Raw genomic sequence first — 23,014 nt, 5'->3', positions numbered from 1 at the left:
TGGTATAACCGCAGACTCAAGTCCCCGACTGACTGATGGACCACAACAGCCTCATGGGACCTGAGCCAGAGCCACTTCAGAAACAAGGTAATAAATGCCTATCTTTAAGTGGCTAAATTTAAGAGTAATAATAAACACAGAGATAATGAATAAAGCACCATGGGTTGGAAGCTTTCTAAACAACCACACTCTGTCAAATGTTCAATACATGTTACCGCATGCGGATTTCACAATATATTTTTACATGAAAGAAATGAAATGATGCCATTCTACTTATAAGTCATAGAAGAGAATGTCCAACGTACAGGTAAGCATACTATAAACCGTTTTTCTTTTTTAATGTAACCCAGGCTGGTCTCAGATTTGCTACGTAGTTGTGGACGACCTACATCCACTTTCCAAATGCTGGAATTACAGTCATGTATCACTCCACCCAGCTGAAAGAACCGTCTTATGTCTTTTTGAAAAAATGCACTCCCAAATGTACTGAGTAATTGGACTACTTGGCCATTGGCCACAGCACTTGCCGCTTAAATTTTGGAAACTTCCTGTCAAAAATGACATTTAAAATTTAGCCATAATTAGGCCCAGGCAGCCTTTCTGACAGCTGGTGCTGTGGCAGGCTCCTTTTTTATTTTATTTTTTAATGTGTTGTTTACTAGTCCGTGGTGATAAAATCATGCCTCCGGCACAAATGAGAAAAAAGGAAGAAGAAAGGTTACATGAGTTTAAAAGCTCTGGATGTTCCCACAGTGGTTAGTCAACTTGCTGAGCCAGGATCCTTGCTTGGGCCTCCAGACTTAGAGTCTTCTGGGTCTCTAGACCACTTGAGTCTGGGTTCCTGGCTTCTAGGCCTCTAAACTCCTGATCCTCTGGATTTCTAGGCTTCTGGGCCTCTGGAGTTCTGGGCCAGGGCCACCGCTTCAGCTTGCGGCTTTCTCCACTTTGTGAGGTCATACATGGCAGCCATGTTGGTGTGTGGTGGAGCTGCTTGCTACTTCTGAAGCTTCCAGAGATAGCAGTGTTGATTTGACACACTGTCACTTGACTGTGGGGGAGGGGGCAGAAGCTCGAGCTCATGGAGCTGGATGTACACACCTCACTGTCACAGCAAATAGTTACAGGTTCCTGGAGAAGGAAGCTGAGGCCCCTTCAGAGAGGAGCTTTGCTGTAAGAAAGATCTTCCGGGCCACGGTGTGTGTGAGGCATGGTGGGAAGTGGGAGAACGTTAGGAGGAGACAGTGCATATCAGAGGAAGCGTGATGGAGCCTCAAAGGGAGAGTCTTCCCCTCAAGAATCTGGAGAGGAGCTCTTCAGGAGAGAAGGCTCCCATGTACAGTGATGAGGGTCCTGAAGATTAGAGTCTGCAGAGAAATCCCTGAAAAAAGGGACTTCCATAGCTTTTCAGGGAGTGGTGGGAAATTTCACACCATGCGGTTTAGGGTGGCTTCACCTATATGACCAGGACTATAAACTTACCTTGTAGTTGCCAGCGAGAGGGGCTGGGTTTGACCCTCCTACATCCGAATGCTCTCACTTTTATGGTGAGGGTCTGTCAGCTGCAGGCAGGAGTGGCCTAATCTCTGGGAAAGAGAGAAAGGCAGTTAGAGCAATGGTTCTCAGCCAGTGGGTCACGACCCCTTCAGAGGGTAGAATGACCCTTTCACAGGGGTCTCATATCAGATACCCTGCATATCAGACATTTACATTATGATTCAGAACAGTAGAAATTTACAGTTATGAAGTAGCAACAAAAATCATTTTATGGTTGGGGGTCACCACAACATGAGGAACTGTATTAAAGGGTCGAAGCCTTAGGAAAGTTGAGAACCACTGAGTTAGAGGGTCTGATCTAAAGCCCCCTCTTCCAGCAGTGCTTGTTGCCTGGGCTGCTCTGGGAAGAGCATCTGATTCTTCCAGCCTTCTAGCATATCTTGGTTCTTCCAGTCATGTGCTGAATGACTTTGGTCTCGTAACTTTGCTCTCCGTACTTCAGCTCTTCATTTTAATTAATTAATTAATTAATTAATTTTTGAGACAGGGTTTCTCTTTGTAGCTTTGGTGCCTGTCCTGGATCTCGCTCTGAAGACCAGACTGGCCTTGAACTCACAGAGATCCACCTGGCTTTGCCTCCCGAGTGCTGGGATTAAAGGTGTGCGCCACCATAGCCCAGCTCAGCTCTTTATTTTAATTAATTCAATTATGTATGTACTAAAACATTACTGACCCCCACCCCAGTGATTTTTGGAGTGAGGCTTGAGACAGTCTCAGTGTGTAGGATCGGGCTGGACTAAAAATGGGGAATCTGTAGCATTAGCTTCAGGAATGCTGTGCTTATAGGTGTGTGCCATCATGCCTGGCCCAGGGCATGAGAATTCTGTGTTGAACAAGACAAAGTTCCTTATCTTTGAGAGATTTTGGGTGTGGAGGGTTATTCTGGAAAAAAAAAACGTAATAAATATGAAATAATGTCAATATGTATACAGTGTTCTGCCTGCACGCATCCCTGCAGGCCAAAAGAGGGCACCAGATCTCATTACAGATGGTTGTGAACCACCATGTGGTTGCTGGGAATTGAACTCAGGACCTCTGGAAGAGCAGCCAGTGCTCTTAACCTCTGAGCCATCTCCCCAACCCCATCAGCAGCAAGTGCTCTTAACTGCTGAGCTACCCTCCTAGCCCCTTCACCTTGCTTTTTGAGAAAGAGTCTGTCATTGAGCCCTGGAGCACAATGGCTAAGGTAGGTTGGTTGGTCAGTGAGACCCAGGGATCCACCTGTCTCTGCATGCCCAGTGCTGAGATTATAAGTGCAAGGCAGCATGCCTGGCATTTTATGTGGGTTCTGGGATGACACCCAGCTCCTACGCTTGTGCAGCAAGCACTTTACCGACTGAGTGCGAACCACCCCAGCCCCAAACACTTTAATAAAAGTAATTTCCTATGAAAATATTTATGGAATATTGAGCAGAGCTATTTAAGAGGTGGAGGCAGTAGAATCCCAAGTGTGAGGTCTGTTTGGGTTAACATAGGGAGTTCAAGGCAACTTGATGGGGGTACTGTCTCAAAGCAAAAATAGCAAAGGACTAGAGCTATAGCTGAGTGATATTGAACACTTAGATAGCAATATACAGGTCCTGGATTCAAACCTCAGAATTATACACATAAAATTATAACCCAAGACTGTCAGGATTCAATAACATCAGAAACTGTTAAAGTCAAGTTGAATTATTACAGGGAAGTCCTTTGCCATTATTACTGAAAATCTTAGACACTGTCTTAGCTGCTGTAACAAATTTTAGACTGTTGGAAACTGCTATTTTCTCCCAGCTTTGGAGGTTGGAAGCCTAGCTGGCATGGTCAGGTTCTGGTGAGGGTCTCCATCCTGGCCTGCATTTTCTCATGGTGAAGAAGACAAACTTTGATCTTTTCTTTTAAAGTACTGAGCTAATCTTGGGGATCCAACCATATCATGACTTGATTAAAACCCAATTATCTCCCAAGGGCACCATCTCTGAGTACTATCACAATGGGGGTTAAAGCTTTTACATGGGATTTTGGGAGAGACATAAATATTCAGTCCATAACAGAAACTCAACATTATGACAGCTTACAGTGTACACACACACACACACACACACACACACACACACACACACACACAGTGTGTGAGCTTTCAGGTAGGTGCATGTAAGTGTAGTACTTGCAGAGGCCAGAAGAAAGTATCTAGTTCTGTGGAGCAGAAGTTACTGATAATGTGAGCTATCCAACATACATTCTTAATTCTTCTCATTATTTGTCCAGGGTGCACTGCCAGCTGGCACCTTGTCTACTGTTTTCTTTTTCACAGTTCCTCATTAAAGGAGGAACTTTCTGAAAAAGGCTGATTACAGAATTATTTGGCATCTTTGACACTCTGTTTCTTCCTTTGTGACCATGGGCAAATCTCTTAGCTGGCTTCTCGTAAGGCTTCAGTTCCTCATCTGTAAAATGAAAGTAATAATAGACCCTATATCATAAAAGTATTGTGAAAATTCAAAGGGAAAATGTAAGCAAATCAAACGGAATGCTGTCTGGCATATAGCACACACGAGGAAATATTTGCTGTTATTGATATAGGAAGTAAAGCTTGCAGAAAATTAATTGAAAAGGGAATGTGATATTTAAATGTTTAATGGGGCTGGAGAGCTTGATTGGCAGTTAAGAGCATGTCCTGCTCTTGCAGAGGACCTGAGTTTGGTTCCCAGAACCTAAGCTGGTGACTCACAACTACCAGTAGCTACCTCCAGCTCCAGGGGATCTGATGCCCTCTTCTGGCCTCCAATGGCCTCTTCTGGTACATGCATGAAAGTATGTATACTCATACATGCACACACATAAATTTAAAAATAATATGTTTAAATAAAGCTTTCAGTCATTAATCAGATGAATTAAGGTTCTTCAAAGCTGTCACAAAAGCATAAAAACTATTTTTAGAGAGTAATTTGGCAGTTTATCTAGAGAGTAATTTATGATTCACAAATACAACAATTCTGTATTCATCTTACTTCCAAAGATCTGTACTAAGAACAAAACAAAACAAAACAAAAAAACCAGGCATAGTGGCACATGCCTGTAATTCCAGCATGGAGGAAAATGAGGCAGGAGGATGACAAATTTGAGGTCAGCCGGGGGTGGGTGGGTGTGGTGGTGGTGGTGGCGTAAAATGCAAAGGAGGGAAGAAAACAATAAAGACAAGGACTGATGTATGGGGTGTTTATTGTTGCCTTTTTATAATAGGAAAACAACTTGCATATCAACAGATATGGCTATATTAAATAAGCTATCATAAATTTGCATTTTAAAGCCTGATATTCATGTGTAAAACCATTGGAAGAAATATGCTAACTCATTCCAATGTGATTATCGCTGGACTGTGGCATTAGAGGGCGTCCTTAATATATTATTTAGGCTTTTCTCTATTTTTCAAAGTTTTCATGGTAAATGTGTTATATTTACAAGCAGAGTTAATTAACAGCAGAGAGAAAACTGTTTCCAGTAAGCTGTTGAAAGGGTCTCACAGAGATACCACTGGTGTAGTGGATCTGCATCCCTTCTAATCTTCTCAGTTTCTTTATAAAAATTTATTAACATGTACTAATTATACAGGATAGTGGATTTCATTATGGCGTTTCCATACATGTCTACAATGCATTTGCATCATATTTTCCCCATATCACTGTTTCTTGTCTCCCTCCCACTACCTAGCTAATCCTCCTTCTGTTTCCATGCCTTTTTTTTTTTTTGTTTGGTGAACCAATGTGTTTAATTAGGGTATCAATTCAGCAGTGGCTACACCATTGAACACAACGTCTTTCCCTCCTCCAGTAATCATTGACTGCCTATAGATCCACAGGGAGGGGTGGAGCCTTGTGAGACCCTCACTGCTCAGTGATGGAAAGTTGATGATCCCTGTCTTACCCAGGTTATCACAGTTGCTTAGAGTCCAAGAGCACAAAGGCCATGCCATCCCTGAAAGACAGACAGAGATAGTATTCTACATTAGGCTCCTTCTTCTGGCCCTAACATCTTTCTTACCCTCTTTCTAATGTTTACAGCGCCTTAGAGAGGGTGAAAGAGATGTTCCATTTAAGGATGAATGTCCAATGTTACTTATTCTCAGCACTTTGGCCAGTTAATCTCTGCAGTACCCAGACTAAAGCTGACAACAGCACTAATTGTGGGAACAAGCACAGATATTTAGAAGATAGTTTGACACTCATATCATGTCCATTTGGCAAAAAGTAGCAATAGCTTCCTCGGATTGCCTGACTCACCAGCCACGGGCTTTCAGCTGGGTCACATCCCTAGGTGTGACTGTCCTCCTGTGGACGGGGCTTCAAATCCAATCAGAGAGCACTTGGTTACCCCCATAATAGTCATGCCACTATTGCACCAGTGGGAGTGTCTTCCCTGGCTGTCCAGTATTTTTGCAGACATAACTCACTGCTAAGAAGGACTGTCGACAAGTCTCCCTTAGCAGCCTGTACAACACCTTCCAGCACTATGAATGTTAGTCACAGGGGAGGAAGCTTCTAGCTCAGTTCTAACTTGATGTGTCTGTCCTGCAGTATGGTGTCTTCAGCAAAAAGGCCTTACCAGCCTGTAGATGAAATTCTAAACAGTCTTAGTAAATAAGAAACACAGAGCCAAATACAGAGGTAAACAGCCAAAGAGATCAGAGAGCCACGACCACCTTATCTTACCACCTCACTGCCGTCACTTCCCCAGAGAGAGAGTTTCTTCCTGCCTGACTTGTGTTTTTATTGCCTTTCTGTTCTGCCTTCTCATTGGCTCTAAACCCAACCACATGACTTCCTCGTCACTGCCTGTCTATACAGACCTCCAGGTCTCTATGGTTGGTACTGGGATTAAAAGTTCGTGTCACCACGCTTGGCTGTGTCCTTGACCACACAGAGACTCTGCCTGCCATGTGATCAGATTAAGGGCGCGGACTACCACCGCCGAACTTCTGCTTAATGGCTGGCTTTTACCTCTGATCTCCGGGCAACTTTATTTATTAACATACAAATAAAATCACATTTCAGCACAAATAAAATATCATCATGCCAGCCAGTTTCGGTGGGCAATCAACCGCGGTGGCAGTAGCCCATGTTGTTTGAGGGACTGGTCCTCAGAGGCTTCCCTGGCCAACAACTTGCAGCGAGGTAGCCCACTTTTGGAACTGGGATTTTCATTTAATAACCTTACGGCTGCTTGGAAGTAATGCTGTTCACTTATGCTTGGCACCTCAATTCAAACCCTCTGTTTAAAAAATGTAAATAATTTTGTTATTTATTTGTACAAGTGCGTGTATGCCACAGGCATGTGTGGAGGTCAGAGGACAATTTGGGAAGAGTTGGTTCTCTCTACCACGTGGGTTCTGAGGGATCAAATGCAGGTCATTAGGCTTGGTGACAAGTATTTTATGCTTGGAGCCATCTATCCAGCCCTTAATTTTAATTTTTAAAGGTTTTTGAATTCCTTAGTTATTTTTTTCTTATTCAGGTTTTAGTCTTATGTTTATTTTTTATTTTGAATCTCATAGCTAAAATTTTAGCTTTCTTTTCTTTTCTTTCTTTCTTTCTTTTTTTTTTTTTTTTTTGACAGGGTTTCTCTGTATAACAGCTCTGGCTGTCCTGGAACTTACTCTGTAGATCAGGCTGGCCTCAGACTCACAGAGATTCATCCACCTGCCTCTGGCTCCTGAGTCCTGGAATTAAAGGTGTGTGCTATCACTACCCAGCTTTAGCTCCTTAGTTCTTATGTGGGTCTTTTGGTTGAATCTAGGAACCCAATAAATACAAGAACTGATTTTATTTGTTTTCTTTTTGAGACAGGGTCTTACTATGTAGTCCTACCTGTCCTAGAACTCACTATGTAGACCAGGCTGGCCTAGAATTCAGAGATCCTCTTGCCTCTGCCTCCTGAGTGCTGGATTTTTTCCTAAAGACAGAGCCTCACTATGTAGCCCTGGCTGGCCTGGCACCACCACATCTGACTTGATTTTATTTTTTTGAGACAGGGTTTTAAGCTCAGGCTGGTTTAGAACTTGCTATGTATTTGATGGTGACTTTGAGCCCTTAGGCCCCCTCCTCCACTTCAAGTGGATAACAGATAAGAGCCATCTTTCTTGATATCAGAACTGGTTAGCAAGAGAGATCTCCCCAAATCAACAGAAGGCTTTTATTATCCTGAAACACATCCCTGGTTGTTCATCTAATCCAGGGTCTTGTTTCCGGGGATGAGTAACTCAGATCTTACTCACTAGATTGTTACTCTCTTCCTTTTTTAGAAACACAGATGCCAAAACTTTCTGATGTCCTTCTGACTTGTTGGATCAAATCCCTTGAATTTGAAACAAGTTCAATATCATTTTTAAGGATTAATTCCTTTGTGAGAGACAGAACAAGCAATACCTGTCCTCATCTGAACCCTGTGGATGTATTTTCACCCCCGCCCCCAATTTCAGATTTCAATCGAGACAATTTAGAGACCCATTTTTCTGACTAACTAACAATGTTGATGGGAAAGGGAGCATGTGTCAACCTGGTACCTTGTCTTTTTCCCTCCAGGGAGACTCAGCTCTCCATCAATGGATGGAAGTTCCTCTGAGGCCCGTCATAACTGTGTGTCCTTTCAGAGAAGTGCTGACATTTTCTGAAAAGTCAACAGTCTGATTGCTCAGAATGATCTTCATTCCCAAAGTAGATGCAGCAAAGAGCTTTTTTTTTAAAAAAAAAAAAAAACATTAATGCTATGTATGTATGTATGTATGTATGTATGTATGTATATATGTGCATGTGTGTGTGTGGGGGGGGATGGTGAGAGCCTGGGTAGAAGGCCAGAAGAGGCTTTAGAGTTACAGGTGGTTTGGTTATGAGCCACCTGGCTGGGAACTAAACTCAGGCCCTCTAGAAGATCAGCAAGTGCTCTTAAGCACTGATCTCTCCAGTGATTTATTTTATTTTATTTTTCCTAAAGACAGGGTCTTACTATGTAGACCTGGCTGGTCTGGAACTCTCTATGTAGACCAGTTTGGCCCTGAACTCAGTTATCTACCTCTGAGTGCTGGGATTGAATGTGTACACCAACAAATCCAGACAGAAAAAAAAAGTTTTTAAAAATTAATTTTACAAGTATTTAGAGATCTTCACCACAGTGGAACCCGAGGAAATGGTCAAGGATGATGCCCTTATACCTTTAAAAGAAAGAGTTATGTCAGGTGGTGGTGGCACATGCTTTTAATCCCAGCACTTGGGAGGCAGAGGCAGGTGGATCTCTATGAGTTCGAGGCCATCCTGGTCTACAGAATGAGTTCCAGGACAGCCAAGACTACACACAGAGAAACACTGTCTTGAAAAACCCAAAACCAAAACAAACAAATAAACAACAGCAACAAAAAAACCCCCAAAGAATTATAAATTTGTGAAGAAATAACAAAACAAACGGATATCTGGACTTGGGTAGTAAATTCTGGGGGTGTTTCCAGTAAATAAATACATAGGACAAGAGGGGGTTAAAGGTAGTGGAAAATAAGGGTAATTTAAAGCATTTGTTTATTCAGTTTCCCTGAGGCCCCAGTTACCAGACTCTGATGACCAAAGGCATTTTCCATCTTGGAATGAGAGGGACTTCCCTTTCAAAAGAATCTTCCTGGCTTACCGCATGTAAGAAAAGACAGCGCAAATGGCCCTGTAGCTATAGTTTCTAATTGATTTCAGTGGAAGACAGTCAAGATATCCATTTGACATTTTTGGAGCTCCATGTCCTGGACAGTTTTATATCAACTTGACCCAAGCTAGAGTCTGAAAGGAGGAAACCTAAATTGAGAAAATGCTTTCATAAGATCTGGCTGTGGAGCATTTTCTTAAGAAGTGATTGATGTGAAAGGGTCCAGTCCATTGTGATGGTGCCATCCCTGGGCTAGTGGTCCTGGGTTCTATAAGAAAGCAGGCTGAGCAAGCTAAGGGAAGCAAGTCAGTAAGCAGCACTCCTCCATGGCCTCTGAATCATCTCCTGCCTCCAGGTTTCTGTCCTGATTTGAGTTCCTGTCCTGACTTCCTTTGGTGATGAACAGCAACGTGGAAGTGTAAGCCAAACAAACCCTTTCCTCCCCAAGTTACTTTTGAACATGGTGTTTCCTCACAGCAATGATAATCCTAACTCCATCAGGGGAAGGAGCTACTTAACAATCTTTGGAACTGATCCCTCCACAACCTACTGACATTACTCCAAATGGATCTTCTCCAGTAACAGCTTCTTAATGGTTCTCTTTGCCTGCTGTTATGGCCCGTGTTACCCGATGGACTTCATTCCAGCTCTGTGTCTGAATAAACCTGTTGCAATCCAATTCTCAAACCCACAGCCCTCTTCCAGCTGCGCTTCCCACCACATTCCCTGGTACCCTAAGATGCAGACGTACCTTGTCACTCTGCCACACCCCTAACTGTCAGCACACATCTACAACTGAGGCTGGTAAACGTTATCCTTTAAACCGCCAGACATTCTTTCCCTTAGGAAGCTTTGTCTCATATCTTCCCTTGGCAAGCATTTTTTTTTAAAAGAATGTTTATTAGTTACTTGAAAATTTTATGCCATGTATTTTGACGATATTCACCCCCACTCCTTTCCCTGACTCCTCCCAGATCCATCCCCCACCTTTCTACCTCCTCAAGTTCACTGTCTCTTTTTAATAAGCCATTGACTCCAGTTTGTGCTGCCTGAGTGTGGGACCATCCATTGGAACCACACTTTTTTTTTTTAAATTTCTCTTAGAATTTTATTTTATTTTATTTAAAGACTTTTTAAATTCATTTTTACATACCAACCACAGATCCCCCTCTCATCCCTCCTCCTGCTCCCCCCCTAAAGTCCCCCCATCAACCCATCCCCCATCTCCTCCTCTGAAAGGGTAAGGCTTCCCATGGGGAGACAGCAAAGCCTGTAACATTCAGTTGAGGCAGGACCAAGGCCCTCCCCAATGCATCAAGGCTGAGCAAGGCATCCCACCAAAGGTAATGGGCTCCAGAAAGCCAGCTCACACACCAGGAATAAATCTTGATCCCATTGCCTGGGGCACCTCAAACAGACCAAGCTATATAACTGTCTCCTGTATGCAGAGGGCCTAGTCCAGTCCCATGCAGATTCCACAGTTGTTGGTCTAATGTTTGTAAGTTCCTACGAGCTTGGTTCAGTTGTCTCTGTAGATTTCCCCATCATGATCTTGACCCCGCAACCCCCCCCCCCCCCCATATAATCCCTCTTCCCTCTCTTCGACAGGATTCCTGGAGCTCGGCCTGGTGCTTGGCTGTGGATCTCTGCATCTGCTTCCATCAGTAATTACTGGATGAAGGTGGAGCCACACTCTTCCCGCTCCAAGCCATCAACTGTCCACAGTTCCCCAATCAGGGGTAGGGGCTCATGAACCCCTTCCTTACCCATGCTAGAATGTTTACTGGCTTGTTCTTGTGCAGGTCTTGTGTAGGTAATCACAGCTCCTTTGAGCTGACCCTTTCTTTTTGCTAGCAATTTATCTATAGATTTATGTCTGTTGTCCCTAAATGATACATCTTCTTGAAGGCTCTTTTTTTGGGGGGGGGCAGCCATTTAATCAGGGCTCACGATATGTCAGACCCTGCATGAGGCAAGAGTTTCTTCCAGAGTTCATTGCTTTTGGCCAGTCCCTGGCACATGCTTGCTGGATGACCAGGGCAGTGCGTTATCTGACACAATGCACCTCAAGCTGCATGTGCACACGAATAACTCCAGGGAACTTGTTAAAACGCAGAGGTTAGAGCTCCACCCTGAAGCCTTTGAATCAGAAGCTTGTGGGCAAAGTGTGGGCACCCATGTGTTAAAGAGCTTCCTAATGCTTCTGATGTGTCCTGGATTGTGACTACTGAGAAGTTCCACCTGCTCTTCAGAAAGGATCATCCTCACATCATTCCAGGCAGACAGAAGCCCGCCCTGAATTTCAGCCCCCTTAAAAGAAGAAAAGCAACATTATAAAATACTAAGTTTGAGGAATTTCCTATTTCAATGCTGTATGCACTGCTTTCATGTGGTTCCTATAAGAACTGTGCACGGAAACTATTTGCCTCCCCATATCAAAGGAAACTGAGGCCAGCGTTAGGCACTTGTCCAGGAGGAATGGCTGGTGCTGGAAATCCAGCCAGGAACTTCTGTCCTTTGACGCCGTCCCTATGACACTGGTCTGCCTTCCCACACCTGCCGTAACTGATGTCTCTTATTTGTGTCTAGTTTCCCACTGTCCTCAAGTACCCACAGCATACTGATGCTGGCCTTGGTAGGGTTTTGACAGGCCTAGGAAAAGTGTGAAAAGATAAGATAGATGCTATTTTTCTCATCATCATACCTCAGAAAATTGAGGATGTCAAGGACTCTCTGATGATGGCCAGGAGAAAGGATGCCAAGTCAGACAAGACCAAGAACAAGGGGAGTGTGAGGTTCAAAGTTCAATGCACCTGAAACCTTTATGTTCTGGTTACCACAGACAAGGAGAAGGCAGAGACACTGTAGTGGTCCCTTTGGCAGTGCAGGAGCAGAAATGAACCAGTCCTCTTTATTTGAAATGTATTAAAAAACCTGGAAAGTCACAAGAAAGAAAAGGAGGGGAGAATTAAACACAGCCTTCCAAAATAAACTTCACTGTAAAGCTTAAAAAAGAAAAAAAAAAGGGTTAAATTTTCAGTTCTGGAAGATAGAGGGATGGGGAGACAGGCCTGAAGCCCCCACCTTAATTAACTGCTGCCCTCTTCTTCCCAGTTAGAGCAAAGAGGGGCTTATGGGCAGAACTCCAGCACTTCCTCCTTTGGAATTTCAACCCTATTGTAACACACGAGTCTGACATGCTTCCAAGGCCTGTACTCCTCCGGATGGGAGACAGGAAGCTGGGCTGGAATAGGAAAGGGTTTTGGGAGAGCTGGGGTAATATAAATAACTCCCTGACCCCTGCACAGCGTTGCCCCACCCCCAGCCTCACTGTCCCAGTCCACTTTTCTAGTCAGATCTTAGGAGAAGGAAGTTACTGCGTCAGCCTTCCCAGCTGGCCTGGGGGCTCCATGATGGCAGAGGAGCTCTGCTGTGTTCATGTCTGTATTTCAGATGCAGCCTGCTGTGGTGTAAGTGACCAGTGAGTGCCATTTGTACGCCTGACTGAAAAGGACTAGCCATACCGGAATGAGGATACCTAGAGCAGTGGTCTGTGCCTGGGAGAGACTTTGGGCACTCTGTTCTTCCCTGTTATCCTAAGACTGGCCCTCAGACGCTGGCATTGGGGAGACAATTACTAATTTAGAGTCCCAGGGCATCATGAGTGGCATTTCGTGTTTCCCTGCTAAGGCCACCTTCTCATTCTGCTCTTGAGACACTGCTTTCTTCGTCCTCCTCGGGGAGGGACCAACCCCAAAGCCAGCCTTAAACACTGTAGGATCTAACAGGGTGTGTGAGATTGAGGGGGCTGGGAGGACTAAAATACCTGGGGGCTGCTGAGGTGGCTCAGGGGATAAAGTTGCTTGCTGCCAAGTCTGAAGACCTGCGTTCAAAGTCCAGGGTTCACATGACGGAAGCAGAGACGAAGGGAGGAAAGAATTGACTTCTTGAACTTGTCCTCTAACTTTTATATGTGTGTTATGGCACACACACACACACACACACACACACACACACACACACACACACACTAAAATAAATATAACAAAAAACATTTCAGAGAACCTGGAATTCTGGAAGCTTCAGTGCTGGTGGTCATCTAATCCCACATATTCCTCTGGAAGGGAGGGAGTCCCTCCTGGGGCATTCCTGTACTGAACATTCCCAGAAGACCCTTCGGTTGACAAATTTTAGTTATGAAAATCCACTTGGATCTTAAGGCCCAATGATGCCCTTGTCAATGAACAAGAGAGAGCATACACCTTCTGGCAGCTGGATATGGAACATACACTAACAAACTTCTGTTCACAATACCTCTGCCAGGTTGGCATTATTTAGAAAAAGAAACTGAGAGAGGCCAAATGATTTGACAAGGGCACACAGAATATGAAGAGCCTGGACTTAAACCAGGCCCAAACCCAGAGTCAAATCACAGAGCCCAGGACATCTTTACTGAGATCACCCCTGATCTCACATATTATCTCCAACAGTATCAAAATTTGGCCCTCAAAGAGGGTTCAGAAAGGCGTTCTGCTAGGTTCTTTGATCCTGAACCATGGATTACATTGTCAACTCTAGGGCTCACCTCCCTGCCTCCATGACACAGGCATTCTGAAATGGATGTCCTCAGATGATTTGGCATTCCTAGGTCAGCTCCTGAAAATAGAGAGGGAAGCAGTATGTGTGTGTGTGTGTGTGTGTGTGTGTGTGTGTACGTGTACACTCACTTGTGCAGGCAGTCTCACATAGACTTGGGGCATGGAACATAGTCAGGAATGGGGATGGGTTGTGGTTCACATCTTTGGAGCTTCTGCCACACCACAAAGGAGAAGTAGAGTCACCACACATCACCTTTTCTGGATGGAGTTAACTAAATCACAAAGCCACATTATCTCGGGGTAGGGGGCAGATCCTCTGAGTGTGCCTGTCTCTTTCCTTGTGAGTGCATTTGTAGCTGAGTATATCAGAGCTTATCAGCCACATCTTCGGTATATGTCTACCTGTGTTTGAATCTTTACAGATTTTCCTTTGTATGCCACTCCTCTCAATGTCATTGTCCCTCAGAGCTTGGCTTGGCACTTCTTTTCTACTCTATCAAGACCCTTCACTGGTTAGTCACATCCATATAGCTGTCAGTATGGCTATTACTTATGCACTTGATCTTAGACAAAAGCTCAAGAAACAATTCGCTGTGATTTGCAAGTCCATACTCAGTCTTTACTTCTGGTTAGAGCTCTAGATCTGTATCTAGTGCTTTCCAAACACTCCCCTTTGGCTGATATATATTCATCTCTTTAAAAAACTTATCACTTGGGCCAGGCATGATGATATAAACCTTGAATCCCAGTACTAGGGCAGTAGGGACAGGTGGATCTTTGGAAGCCAGTGTAGTCTAGATAGTGAGTTCCTGGCCAGCCTAAGCTACAGAGTAAGGCCTTGTCTCAAAAACAAACAAAGCAAACAAACAACCAACCCCCCCAACAGCCTTATCAACCTACTCTCACATACGTTCATCACAATTTTATGTAGTCCCCTTGTGACATTTCTAACATTTCTTCTCCAGACCTGCAGGTTAAATGGAAGTTCTATTTTTTGTTTCTTTGTTTGTTTGTTTTTTGTTTTTTCTGAGACAGAGTTTCTCTGTAGCCTGCCTAGGCTGTTCTGGAACTCGCTCTGTAGACCAGGCAGGCCTGGAACTCATAGAGATCTGCCTGTCTCTGTCCCGAGTGCTGGGATTAAAGGTGAGCGCCACCATCACTGGGCTGGAGTGAAGATTCTTAAAGCTGGTTAGGTGTACTCTGGGGAGTCTGGGCCAGACCTAGAGAGCCGGAACTAACCAGAGAAGTTAAGGACAGAAAACAATTGGCATCTACTGGGCCAAGTCCAAGCTTATTAGAACCTTTACAATCCGTCCTGACTTGGCTTCTCTTATTTCTTCTCCAGTTTCTCTAGATCACAGGCATCAGCCTCCCACTCCCAGCTCCAGGGCTACAGGTTTGTCTGTAATTCAGCATGTCTCTTGTGCTGTTCCGTACACATCTGACTCCATCTTCCTAGAGAGTTGTACTCATTGGTGTTTGCTCAGTGAAGGCTAACTTACTCTTCTAGATTAAACCCTGCCTTCCTTTACTGTGACAGGTACAATGAATCATTCTGATGTCTTCTGTATGTCACTTGTGACATACATTCATTTTTTTCTTGAGGCTATGTTGACCATACTGGTCTTGACTTTGTGAGCTCAAGGCACACTTCCACATCAGCCTCCTGAGCATCTGGGACTACAGGTATGTGACACCACACCCAGCTTCATATCTCAATTACTTTAGTTGCTACACTACCTGTTTGTTTACTTGCCTGCTTGCAGTCAACTGTGAACTCCATGAGCTCAGAGGCTGTTTTTGACTCAATATTTATAACTCCGGCACCTAACATGATGGCCAGCACATATGCAGGTACACTTTATATATTTGTTGGTGGAGTGAATCAAAGAATGGAATGAATAAAATTAGAATAAGTTGTTTCTTTGAGAGAAAGCAAAATTTTTAGTGTCCCTGTCCATGAAGACTCAACATCTATAGTACTGAATGGAAGATAATCAATTACTACTTGTAGAGACTTGGGCAGATAAGCCAAACTGTTGCTAATATCTGGTTCCTTTGTCCCTCTTGGAGTTATAGAATCCACAATAAAATGCTCACTGAACAGTGAAGGAAATTTTTAATTTTGGTGATGAATAGGAATGGAAGATAAATTTGCAAAGTGGCTACTCCAACGGCTCGGGCCAGGAGGTGATAGCCATCAGGTGAAAGAAACAAGGGCAGGATAAGCTAATGAAGGACAGGAGGAACCCTGTCTTTCTGGGGGGTGGATAGAGATTTTCCAGGAATCCAGATGCCCTTATTTTTGTTCCTTCTATGGTTCTTTCTGGATGGTGCTGAGAGGTGTCATTCAGCACGTAGTCAGGATCTTAAGGAAGTTAGAAGTCATGGGGCGGTCACTCTAGAATACATCTTAGATCGGACTGGTTCTAGTTAGCCACCTGAAGAGGGACTTCTGGCCACCAAGCATCCTGTCTTCAAAGATAAGATTAGGGCAGGGCAGAAATTTCGTTAGTTCAAGTAGGCAGAGTGAGACAAGGATTAGGTAACAAAACCAGTCATTGGTCCAGAGGCACACTGCCAAAGGTCTGAGGTTTGAGGAAGAGAGTCTGAGTTAGGCAGGGAGGAGCACAGCTTCTAGAAATGCCGGACTCTCAGCCCGGTCAAGTGGACCTTGTCGATGCTTTCCTCCCACTCGGACAGGCCTCTGACTCCCAACTGCAAGTGGTATTCCTGGTGAGCACTGTACTTAAGTCTAAGGCTTGGGCTCCCAGGGCAGAGAGGAGGACCAAGAATGGATCTGGGTAGCAGGTCTCTGTGAGTTCAAGTCCAGCCTGGTCTACACAGAGTTCCAGGTCAGCCAGAGCTATACAGTGAAACCTCTGTCTCAAAACAAAACAAAACAAAACAAAACAAAACAAAACAAAACAAACAGCTCTGACTGGTAGGAGGGCAGACTGAGAAGCAGCATGGAGGAGAGATGCCATGGTTCTGTGAGCCAACTATTTATGACATTACTTTGCTCACTGGTAGTTGTATGCTGTGGATGACATTTCTAGACCTTATGTGTGTGTGTGTGTGTTGTATATTTAGGTATTTGTATATGAAGCTTATGAAAATTGGTGAATTAGTAGGGATAAGGTAGGAAAATGATATGTTTTTAAAAGACTTCCAAGTAATTCTGGTTGGCCCCAGTTTTTGAGACCCACTCATAAAGTTTACATTCTTGAGGGCTGGAGAGACGGCTCAGTAGGTAGAATCCTTTTAAAAGCTCACACTTTCATCTTTATAGTTTGGCAAACTGGGGTCCAGAGAAACAAAAATGCCCTGACTTGACAACTCCCTTAGGTGACAGGGGGAGGAGGGTTTGGCTTGAAGCCGGAATGTATTTTGTAACTTGTTGATGGGGAGTTGAGGCTCCAAAGACAGAGTGGCAGATGACCAATTACAACACCAGTGAGTCCCGGGAAAGGAGGGACCACAGCCATGCTGCTTCCAGTTTGGTGTTCTTTCCCAGGAACACATTCGGTAATGGCGCTCATGACAAAGCCTTGGGGACAGCTGTTCTCATTTCTCACTCTGATAAGGTAGGTGGTCTCCTCGAAGCTCCTGACTGGGGAAAAAAAAACAAAAAACCAGACCCTGAATTTGCCTAGAGAGGAGGTGATCGACTCCCCTTTCCCAAACCTTGCCTTCTTAGACCCTATTTGGAATTTCAGGTTGTCAATACTGTCACTAGAAGAGGGCTGCTCTTCTCTGAGAGGTGTCAGATCAGTCCTTTAGGGCTTAGGGATACCTGGGGAAGGGCTGGAGGACAAAGGAAGAGAGTCGCCGTGGGAAGGGCTCACTGCAGAGTTCAGCTTGTGTCTCTTCCTGGCCAGCACCAGGCTGGGGTCCAGCATAGGGCCTGGTATGCCCATCTCAGGAGGAGGTCAGCGTTCCTCCCCTTTCCAACAGCTGACACCACAGCTAAAGCTCTGTGTATGCATCACAGACCACATACCTATCCTGTGTCATTCGGAAACCCCCATTTCCATGAAGTCTGCTGCATAGACTTGCATTTCCTGAAGCCAGCGACCTTTCCCCTTCCTTATCCTATGCAACAGGTCTGGATTGGGTAGAACCTTAGAGGTCACTGCACAGTTACAGATAAGGAAATCTAGGCTAGAGAGGGCAAAGGCCACGGGAGCTCTAGCACACAGTCCATTCGACTCCCTGCCAGTCCATCCAGTTTTGAATACATACTTCTAAACACGCTCCAGCCCACCAGTATTATAACCATTTACATTGGACTTCTGGCAGTCAGTTAACATTCCTTTGGTTCCTTAATCATGCTTGGGTTTGCTTACCATTCCTGTTTTGCTCTGGTCTGTGTGTCACTGTTTCGGATGTGAGGGCTGTGTGACTAAGGCAATCTAGTACCTGTAATTTGTTTACCTGTGGCGGTCATGGGGTCCACACACAGGTTTGCTGCTTGCTTTCATCCACGGCTTTCAGTAGTACGGTGAAGGATGGTGGTCAAGCCCTAGTTCCCATCCATAGCTATATTTGTTCAGTGCACAAGTGTCCACGCGCACTTAATGCAACTATGATTCTGTATAGTTTATGTACACTGTGTGGATACATATCTCTTCTCATGCTGAAGGTTGAGCGTCTGCTGACCCTCCCATGTCTACTGGGACGTGTGACTACACTGTTAAAGCCCTGTCTTATTGGTCTTGCATTCGCCTAGATTGCATGTTTAAAGGCTGACGAGAATCTGTCTTTGCTTTTTTTTTTATGTTCAAGAATAAAGAAAAGATGCGTCTCGCGGTGCAGCGATGTGCTTGTCTCCTAGCCAGGCTGGCTCCTCAGCCGTGGGGGTCCCGGTCACGTTCCGGGATGCCCTGGCACGCCTCCCGAAAGGGCGTGGCCTTGAGGCCCCGCCCGCGCCCGGGGTGGGAGGACCTCCTTTTCAGCGCAGAAACAGTAAGAGCCTGGCGGGCGCCGCCAGCCGGACTCCGCCCATCCGAGGCTCCGGCCCGCTCATTGGCTGGATCCGTGGTGACGTCGTGAGGTTCACAGACAGTACTCCGAGCGCCAGGCGCGCGGGAGGTATTGTACTTCTCCCCGGCTTTGTTCCATCGTCTGCTCACCTGGCCCTAGGTGCGTCCTGGCCGTGCAACCCGGAGCGGGTGCCAGCAGCCGCCGCCGCCGCCATGGTGTCCCCGGTCACTGTGGTGAGTGCGCGAGCGCGCGAGCCGCGGCCGGAGCTCCCCCGGGCCTGGGACGAGGCAGCGGCAAGCCGGGCCGCCGTGGGAGCCGTGGAAGCTGGTACCCCTCCGGGGGTAGCGGCGGCTGTCACGGTTCCTTGCTCCTCACTCACGCAGCACCCCTCCTCCGCGCGCCCCCAGTCTGCCCGCAGGAGGGAGGAAAACATTGTGCACGTGACTCGGAAGCGTGACTTTGTTGATCCATGTGTGTCTGGAGCGGGTCTGCGGGTCTTGGCCTGGGAGTGGACGCAGCAGGCCTCAGGGTTCTGCGTGGTGGGACCTCAGAGAAGCGTTCGGGAGGGTGGGGGGTGGGTGGGTGGGGGCCAGACCTCTTGGGAATCCTGCCCCAAGTTGGTGTCCTCGTCATCTTGTCGGCGGCGCAGGAGGCGATGTCTCAGTCTAAGGAGCGCTGTTAAGGCGCTAGGTGACAGTGGACCGCTCTCTATTGGCTTGACCTCCTTTTCAGACTTTCAACTCTAACCTTTGGCTTGTCTCTCCACCCTTATCAGGCTGACTTCTCTGTCATGATTTCACCACCTACTGCCAGTTTCTTCTAGAAAATATGGGCCTGGGGGATGAGGGGAGAGCAAAGTTGATGTTTCAGAGGGCTGGCAGGAGGAGCTGGTCATCCCCTCGGATCTCCTCCCTTGACCATGCCCTCACCCTGATAAGGGAGTTTCCATGGGAAGGGAGTGTCAACTCTGCTCTCATCTCTCACCTCTGGCAGAGCAAGAGCAGGCTTATCTCTGGACCCACTATATGCCTCTTCTCTACCCTTCCCCAGTGGCATCAGGGACCTGGTAGCCTGGGGTTCTGAGTGTGTCCTCAGAGTCCTCTGTGGAACAGCTTGCTCACCCAGCCAGAGCACTTTAGGTGGGGTTTGGGGTCTATAGGGAACCCTGAGTGCTCCAGTTCACCCCCAGAAACTGTGAACTAGCAACCCAAGAGAAGGAGCTTCAGGAGACCGAAGAACATCTGCGGACTCTCCTCCCCCATCTCGGACTGTGCCTCCAGTGGCCTTGAGTAAAACCTTTCTTTAGCTGCCCTCCCCCTAATCCAGCTGAGACCCAGTCAGCTGCGCCAACTTCCCCCTCTCAGTTCCCCATCGCCTCCCAGCCTGTCTGCTGGCTCCAGATCAGAAGCTGGGACAAGAAGCCCTCCCCACCCCCCTTCCTGTCTCTGGTGCCTCAAGTTGCTCTTGTTCTCTGGGAAAAGAAATGGCCAACACCCCCTTTCCCCAGCCCTGGAAATCTTTGGTGTTTCAAGCACTGTTTATTGCTCCCAACACAAATCTGTTTCTCTTCCCAGCATCCCTAGCATCTCTCTTTGTCCTTGATGCTACCTTTAGTCTAACACAGGTAGAGTGGGAGCTGAGGGTCAGGCTGGGCAGAACCGAAAGCCTGTGGGGTGGAGGTACCACCACTTTCTACATTCCTGGCACTCACCTGGTATTGCTGGGGCTCTAAGCCCGAGTCCTGGCTCTCAAGCTGGGATCATGAGTTGGTCAGTCAGTGTGTTTCTGTGGTTTTCCTCTGACATTACTCCAGTTCCAGACAGCTGGGAGCTGACACTGACAGGGAGAGGTGCTACGGGATCCCTCGAGGAGGGGGAAGGGAGGAAGCCAGAGGGACCAGCACTAGGTTGCAGAAGGGAATATCCTAATATTTACTGTTGGTCCAGTGATTGACTGTTCTGGCCTAGTCCCAGGGCCAAGAGTGGACGAGAGTGACAGGACAGTGGGACCCTTGCCTGTCCTGGTAAATTGAGCCTCAGGGTGATAATGGCTTTGTTCACATCATGCTGGCTGGTTGGAGCCGGACAGGCTAGGTTTCTCTGTCAGTCCTCCTTGTACTGAGTGGTAGAGGGCTAGTGTATGCACTGTAGCCTTGGGGAAAGGTACTGGGTTTTCCATACCACCATGGGCTTCTGTGCCCCCCAACCTCTGAGTGCTGCCCTTATTCTCTCTCTTCCAGGTGAAGAGTGAGGGACCCAAACTGGTGCCCTTCTTTAAGGCCACCTGCGTGTATTTTGTGCTCTGGCTGCCCTCGTCCAGCCCATCGTGGGTCAGTGCTCTTATCAAGTGCCTGCCCATCTTCTGCCTCTGGCTTTTCCTTCTGGCCCATGGCTTCAGGTTCCTGCTGGCCCACCCCAGTGCCTCCCTCATCTTTGTGGGACTCGTCTTCTCTGCTGTGGGTGATGCCTTCCTCATCTGGCAGGACCACGGCTACTTTGAGCATGGTCAGTAGTTATAGGAGATGCCTGGGAGGGTGCCTGGGGCTGGAGGAAAGAGGGCCCTGGGGTTGGGATAGGGGAAGGCTTTGGAAGAAGGGACAGGGAGTTGGAGGGTTTCTGAGGCTGGGGACTTTGGTCTTCTGTTGGAGGAGGACCAGTTCTCTAAGGGAGAGTGTGAGAGGATGAGTTTAAAACTGTAGATCTTCCCACCCCTCCTAGTCCCAGAGCAAAAGCTGCTGGGTTATCCCCAGTCCCGTTCTCTTGCACACAAGTACTCATTAGTCACCAAGCCCGCCTTTAGCATTCTTTGTCCCCTCTCACTTCCAGGTCTCCTGATGTTTGCTGTGACACACATACTGTATGCCTCGGCCTTTGGCATGCGGCCACTGGCTCTCCGGACAGGTCTGGTGATTGGAGTGCTGTCAGGCCTGTGCTATGCTCTTCTCTACCCAGGGCTGTCAGGTGCCTTCACCTACTTGGTCGGGGTCTATGTGGCCCTTATAAGCTTCATGGGCTGGCGAGCTATGGCAGGGTTGCGGCTGGTTGGGGCAGCCTGGCGATGGACGGAGCTGGCGGCCGGCAGTGGTGCACTGCTTTTCATCATCTCAGACCTGACCATCGCTGTCAACAAGTTCTGCTTTCCTGTGCCCTACTCTCGGGCGCTCATCATGTCCACGTACTATGCTGCTCAGATGCTCATTGCCCTGTCGGCTGTTGAGAGCCGAGAGCCGGTGGAAGACTATAGACTGAGCAAGGCCAACTGAAGGGACTGGGGTCTGCTCACCTTTCTCCTGGGGCTGGGGCCCAGACTTTGGGAGTGTGCAGGAGCTGGATCACCAGGCACCTCCTGGGAAAGTGGCAGGCTTGAAGGGGTCAGCGGGAGGAGCTCCCAGGAAAGCTGAGAGCTCAAAGAGGCAGCCTCACATCCCTCGCCTAAGTCAGAGTAGACCTGTCCGCGTCCCAGCAGGACTGTCAAAACCCTCCTGGAAGACGATGGTGCTTTTTGACGCCTCTTTTTTTTTTTTTTTTTTTTTTTGGCTAGATGGAAGAGTGTGACTATCTCTTATGCCCAGGACCAATGGCAATGCCAGGCTCATCTTTTCCCACCTTTTCTCTCCCAAGATGACCCAGGACCAGGGCTTGAAGCTCCTTCCCCAGGCTCCCCATTGGGAAGATTGGTTGAAGGTAGTCTTGTTTTCCTTTGTCTAGCCTTGTTACTTCCACAATCTCAGTCTTCAAGTGGTGAATGTCCGTCTGTCTATGAGAAGTAATAGAGGGAACTTCCTTGGTTTGGAAGCTTCAGGGGGCCAAGGTTTCAGGTTGGTCCTGTTTCACAGGCCAGCCCAGAGCTCAGGCCTCATACTGTCACCTTCAGACTATCCCCAGGGCTAGGGTGAACCATGCCAAAGGAAGAGGCTGGTCTCCAGCTATATGTCTTTGTCTTGCTGTCTGTAAAGGACTTAAAGGGGTGGGCCTCAGAGAGCTCTTGAGGGGTGCTTAACCTGGCTCAGAGCTGGGGGCCCTCCCCTGGCACACCAACAACAGTACTTTCTTCCTGCCCTGGGAGTGGGTTCTGAACGACACTTTGGGGTCTTAAGACCTGAGGCACAGTCAATGCAAGGGGAGTAAGGATGGGGTAACTCCACCCTCTACTACCCATGTGAAAAAATAAAATAGAATAAAAACCCAAGGGTCATTGGCTTCCTAACTTGTCTGCCTGTG

General features: G+C 46.8%; 1 protein-coding gene across 1 annotated transcript; it reads left to right on the top strand.

Annotated features, from left to right (window-relative positions):
* The first annotated feature begins 18,509 nt into the window (after positions 1-18,509).
* Positions 18,510-22,982, top strand: Tmem86a (transmembrane protein 86A). Its single transcript, XM_052712945.1, has 3 exons — positions 18,510-19,027; positions 21,034-21,298; positions 21,620-22,982. The coding sequence occupies exons 1-3, from the start codon at positions 18,629-18,631 to the stop codon at positions 22,054-22,056; spliced, it is 1,101 nt and encodes a 366-aa protein (XP_052568905.1). The 5' UTR covers positions 18,510-18,628; the 3' UTR covers positions 22,057-22,982.
* The last annotated feature ends 32 nt before the right edge of the window (positions 22,983-23,014 follow it).

The sequence above is a fragment of the Peromyscus californicus genome, unplaced genomic scaffold, assembly GCF_007827085.1.
Source record: "Peromyscus californicus insignis strain IS unplaced genomic scaffold, ASM782708v3 Scaffold_4__1_contigs__length_199733344, whole genome shotgun sequence".
In the NCBI taxonomy this organism is placed as follows: Eukaryota; Metazoa; Chordata; class Mammalia; order Rodentia; family Cricetidae; genus Peromyscus; species Peromyscus californicus.
Note: the sequence above shows the minus strand (reverse complement) of the source record. Positions and strands in the feature narration are given on the sequence as shown.